The sequence below is a fragment of the Acanthisitta chloris genome, unplaced genomic scaffold (genome assembly GCF_000695815.1).
Source record: "Acanthisitta chloris isolate BGI_N310 unplaced genomic scaffold, ASM69581v1 scaffold1884, whole genome shotgun sequence".
In the NCBI taxonomy this organism is placed as follows: domain Eukaryota; kingdom Metazoa; phylum Chordata; class Aves; order Passeriformes; family Acanthisittidae; genus Acanthisitta; species Acanthisitta chloris.
This window is the reverse complement of record NW_008669649.1, coordinates 16397-22293: the sequence shown is the minus strand read 5'-3', so window position 1 is coordinate 22293 and position 5897 is coordinate 16397. Positions and strand designations below refer to the sequence as shown.

The window sequence follows — 5897 nt, the reverse complement described above, 5'->3', positions numbered from 1 at the left end:
GGACTTTAAAACAGAAAAAAAAAACCAAAACACCCCACTTGAGGTGTAAAGGTTTGAGCTCTGCCTCGGGAGCCCACACTGCTTCTGTGAAAGGTTTATGCTGTTCCACCGAAAGGGGTTTAATGGAGTAAAGAGATTAGAAGGTTCACAAGACTATGGGTTTTTTTCCCCCTTTCCAAGTGGAAGTAAAAATCTGTTTGTTGTTAAATGCAGCAAACAGCACTCCCAAGTTATCGTTATAAACACCATTTCGTAGTGCCTTGGCGTTTAACTCCTAAGCACATGGACTTTGTCAGTTTCTCTGTTTGCTGTGTGCTCTGTGAAGCATCTGTTTGCTATCTGGATTTGAATAAATATACCTACTGTTAAGTCCAGAGAAATGCAGCAGGAAAGATGGCACTTCAGTCAGTAAAGACTTTTTTTCTGTCTCTAGTATAATAATGCCAAAAATCTCCTAGGTTTAGGTCTTTAGCTTTAATGCACAGAAGATGAAATTATATGCTAGGTTTGGCTGGCAAAGCTGCTGGTAAGGAATGGCCTGACTTGACATTTTCAGCTCTGTGATTCACCAGTGATGGAGTAAAGAAGTTTGGATCAATGAGATCTTGGGGAGGGGTGCTACAAAAAAAGAGGAGAGAATTATGTATGGTAACTGAAGTTAAATCAAATGTGCTACACATCCACAACAAGTAGTTGTTCTCCCACAGAATAGGAGACTGAAGGATGTTTGCAAGAGACATGTGGTGATGTGACAGATGCAGTGTCTCAGATTGCATCCAGCTATCCCTATGTCAGTGTTCTGCTGCAGTTCTTGGTGATCAGTGATAGAGTGCAATTTATGGAAAATTGTGAGCTGAAGATTTTAACTCTATACCATTGAAAAGCTGTATTTTCTCAATTTATTTGTCTGTGCTAAGCTGCAGAGTAACAATATTTCTATTGCTTTTCAGCTATGAGAAACCTCCCCCAGGGCTAATTAAGGTTGGTAAATAGGAGTAAGTTTACAAGGAGTTTTCACACAACTTGTTCTGTAGGTGTTTAAGTGTCTATGCTACCTATATAAATTACAGAGAGAAGTGAGTGCTTCCTGGGAAAAACTCAGAGAATCATCAGTTTCAAGGTGACCTCTTTGACTTGGTGGTCTGGAGTGCAAGGCCCAAAATCAGATAGGAGGAGACCAGTTCTTCCATCATCTCTTAGAGCACACACTTCATGCAGTATTTAAGAGCATGGATAGAGGGGAGTCATTTATGGAAAGCAGATTTTCAGTTTGAATGACACCTTTTCAGGATTATTCTCCATTGCTTGGGCTCAAACATTTCTCTAAAAATGCTTTCCTTTCATTATGATCATCACTTTTGCCAAATTTGTATACCAAAGCCATAATCTAGTGCTTTTAACCTGAAAAATACTGCTTTGTGTTGTAAAGGCTTTTTTAAAATTGTCATGTCTTGTTAGCAAGAAGAGGAAAAAGAAGTCTCTGCTTATGTTAAGTTTTCATTATATTATTTACTTAAATATAATTACTAAAATAGATGGGAAGGAATGAAATTAATAGGGCAGTAAAGTTCTGACTGGAAAACTCAAAGGTGAAGGAGAAAGAGAGGGTCGTCAGGTATTTGAGATTCTTTGTGCATTACAAGGAAAAAAATGTTACAGGGGAAATAGGCTTCATATGAAGTGAAGGCCTGCTCATTTGAAGTTTTAATTTTTATGAAGTTAATAAAAAAAAGGAAGATATTTTATTGTCCTTACCTTTTTCTTTGTAGGAGAATGAAACAAAACCAGAAGACTGTATACCTGATGTACCAGGCAATGAAAGCGCACGAGAATTCCTGGCACATGCCCCAACAAAAGGGCTTTGGATGCCTTTGGGAAAAGAAGTCAAAGTTATGCAGTGTAAGGCAGAAAACATTCCAGATGTTACTGGACCTTCATATATCCATCCATGTATTCTGGGGAAGGGCAGAATGTCTTGTGGACTGATGATGAGGTCCAGGTAGATTGGCATCATATTCATATAAAAGCAACCAGCGTCCTGAAGGCTGTAATAGCCTTGTATTTTATGGGCATTACATTGATCAACATAGTACTTGTATCTCTCTATTTGTTTCAAAAAAATGGAAAATATTTTGCATAAGTATGGTTTTGGTTTTTTTGTACTTCTGATATACCTCAGAGCTGCAATTCACTCCTGCTTCTTTTTTTTAAAGGTTGGAGATGTAAACGTTACGGACACAGAACAGGAGATAAAGAATGTCCATTCTTTATTAAAGGCAATCAGAAATTGGAACAATTTAGAGTAGTGAGTACAAACACTGCAGTATTGTTGCTTGTATTTTTTGGTACTGTTAATGCATAATCTTGCAATTGAAGAGAAGCCTGTTAGATGATGCTTTATTAAGGACTTTTCCTCTGTCTCTAGTATAACATAGATGCCGACAACCTCATAATAAAGAAAAAGCTACAGATGTGGTTGGATGTTTGACTACTTTGCAGAAAATCTACTCTTCGAGAGGAGAATTAGTAATTATTACATTGAAATTCAAAATCTTCAAGAACCTATTTCAACCATTGTATTCAGATTTTGTGATTAAAATGTCAACATAATAAAAAATGCTTAGTCAAGCTTGAGCTGCCCAAATTACAGCTGCTTCAGGCCTTCTGATCTCGCTGTGAACAACCACACCATGAAGCCTGTTACCTAGGTCTGTAACCCTGTCATTGTCTACAAGTCTGATCTCTTGCTACATGAGGCCACCACATCTCAGTTCTGCAAATTCTTCCTGTGTGATCTCTAATTTTTCCCGTTGCTCTACATTGTTAACCTGTATTCAAGCTCTGCTCATTTTGTGTCTTACGTCCTCATTTCTATCCTTAAAACATGTGGTCTAGGCTCATTATGTCTAGATTCTGGACTCATACTGATCATGTGCGACTGCAAAGAGTATTTTTAGCCCTCTCCTATGACCAGATTACCTCTATTCTTCATTTTTGCTCAGACTTCTCTGTTGCATCAAACTCTTGCTGAGTGTCCAAGATCCTTCATGGTGCATTCCAAACATCTTTCGTTTGCCACTGACATTTTAATTCCCACCACTGGTCAGCACCAGCTATCTCTTTCTGTTGGACTTGTTTGCTTAATCTTCCAACAGAAATGATCACCCCATCTTTTTGCTGCTTTCTTGCATGGCATGAACCCACCTTAAATGTCTGCAAAGTTTATTTGCTATTTTCCTGCACCGGTAGCTTTTCCTGCACCACTTGTTCAATTTAAAACTAGCCAATGTCAGAACCAGTAGCAGTAGCACATAGCATGATAGGACATCTCCAACTTCATTATCTATTTATCTTATATTCCTTACTCCTGTGTCCCTGTATGTTTGTATCCAGATTTTTAAAATATGTTATGAGTGTACATAGGACTCATTTTGAACTTCAGTATTCCATCTATGTCTAGCTATTCCCATTGTATATGTATGAGGTTCTTGTAGTCAGCTGTGATTGGAGAGGGAGAGAAGTATTATACCTGAGGAGAATCTCTTCATAGGTGATGTAACGAGATAAGCTTTTCCTAAAGTTAAAACGCCAGTTGAGATTAACAGTGTTATTAAATCTGAGAGTGTATTTGTGAATTAAGAGCTTGCAAAGCATATTCCATCTTTTGATAAAAGCCTCTTGTATTCAGTTCCTTTGGTTTATTTTTTTAGGAAACAGAACAAAACGCTTATATTTACCAACCTTGGATTTTCTGTTTTCCACTTTAAAGGCACATGAAGATCCAATGTACGACATAATAAGGGAAAATAAACGTCATGAAAAAGAAATGAGGTGAGTGTATCTCTGTAGAAAACTGCATTTTCAATTTAGTTTTTATTCTGATAACATGATTCTAATTTGTAGGTGAAATTTTTGTTATAAGCTTACGTAATTATCTCGGAACATCTTTTTAGTGGCAGTTTCTTTATATTGGCAGATAAATGCATTTCTGCTTTCTCAGTATTATCGCTCAGTAGTACTCTGTACCTCTTGAGTTCTATTAGCTTCTATATTTTCCCCAAAACAAAATTTAAAGAGGAGTTGTATTTGTTTATGCCATAATATTCAGGTACAACTTCAGCTTTGGTTTAGGCCTAAAAACCAGTTTGACTTTATTTTTTTTCCTTCACTGACTTCACTGAGATGTTTTCTAAAATTTTCTGTGTCAAAATGCCTTCAGTAGAAACAAAGAGGTGAATTCAGAAAACTAGTTCTGGGCACCTGATGTTGCTCCTTTTGTGAGGTCAATATTCAATATATAAAACAGCAGTTTTTAATGCTTTCTAGTTTGAACTGTGTCAGTGGGATAACTGAACAAACTATAGGTAGCCCACAGAGCAGCACTGCTGCTGCAGGTGTGTTGCTTTTCCCTAGGAGAGGAATTCTTGAAGAGGATACTGAATACAACAGGAAAATAAGCAAACACTTTCTCCCCGTTTGCCAGTATTCCTTTAAAGTTCAAAGGAAGAGTGGCTTTCAAAAATACTTCTGCATCCAGAATAGAACCTACTCTGTCAGCATCACAGGCATCATCTCTGTATCAGCAGGGCAATGAATGTTATAGTATCATGTATGTTTCTGTCTCTGGATAAGCACAGAACTTCTTATCACCAGGTGGTCTGGTGATAGCTGTTGCCTTATTATTTTGCACACATAAACAGTGGCCAATTAGCTAGTCTGCCTTTGCTGTCCCATAGGATGGAAAGTTCTTGAAAACAGAATACTTGTCTCAGAGGAGATTGCTTTTATCAGTCTCTGATATTATCTGTAACAGGAGTGTAATTAAGCAAATGAGGAAGTGCTCCTCTGCCCTTTGCATGCAGCTTCACTTCCTCAAGCTAGAAAGTAAACTTGAAAGCTAGACTAAATTGTTACAGGTAGAGGAGAGCTAGAAAGGATTCTCATTCACATTTTTTGAACTCAGGATACAGCAACTGAAGCAGCTCCTGGAGGACTCTACCTCAGATGATAACAGCGATGACAGTGATGAGGGTGATGCAGATGGCAGCAGCTCCACTTCCTCAGAACATAAGCACAAGAAGAAAAAGAGAAAAAAGGAAAAGAAAAAAAAAGAAAAGAAGAAGAAGAAAAAGAGAAAGTGTAAATCATCCAAATCTAATGAGAAGTCAGAGTCTGACTGACAGCAGTCACCTGCTGCATGCTCATTGACCTCTTTGCTTGTGAACTGCAAGGAAAGATCCAAAGAATGAGGAAGAAAACACCAGAAAGGGCTTTATTAACTTTGAACATACAGATGTAGACATACAGCATCCTACACTGACATCCTCTTCTGCCCCTCTGCAGTCAGAAAGAAGAAAGCTGCATTGAAACTTACTCAACCATATCTTTGTGCTGTGAAACCTGTGCTAAGGGTCATTCCTCTTGGTCAAACTGGGCCTCTGCGTTGCCACACGTGACTATTGGCAAAAAGCAGTGAATACCAAGGTATCACCAACAAATCTGCAGCATTAGCAGGCTGTCTATTGAAGTATCTTTTCTCCATGAATTTATTGTATACAAAGCCTCATTGTAAGGGGACTGCAGTTTGCACCATGCAGGGCACTTACAGTGCTTATAAGCAGGTTGTACTGTTCTTTTTTCTCCACATACATGCTGAAGTTCAGTGTACTTACCCTAATATTGGCAGCTAGGGAAGTAAAAAGTACTGCTGAAGGGGAAAAAAGTTAATCAAAGGGATGTACTTTAAGACAAAATTGCATTGTCAGCAAGACTTGATTTTTTTGTGCACACACACGTGTGGCAAATTCTCAACATCATCCTGATTAATACGCACAGTTCTGCAACATCTAAAGCGTTGTCCAAACCATAGGAGTGGGAGCCAAGTGTAATTATGTTAG

The 5897-nt window shown here is 38.2% G+C and overlaps 1 protein-coding gene across 1 annotated transcript; it reads left to right on the top strand.

The window, feature by feature from the left end:
- Nucleotides 1-950: 950 nt before the first annotated feature.
- RP9 (retinitis pigmentosa 9 (autosomal dominant)) lies at nt 951-5447 on the top strand (the record flags this gene model as incomplete). Its single annotated transcript, XM_009073374.1, has 5 exons — nt 951-981; nt 1770-1899; nt 2214-2305; nt 3770-3831; nt 4964-5447. Coding segments are annotated over 5 exons (532 nt in total), but the record flags the coding sequence as incomplete, so codon positions are not given.
- Nucleotides 5448-5897: the final 450 nt, after the last annotated feature.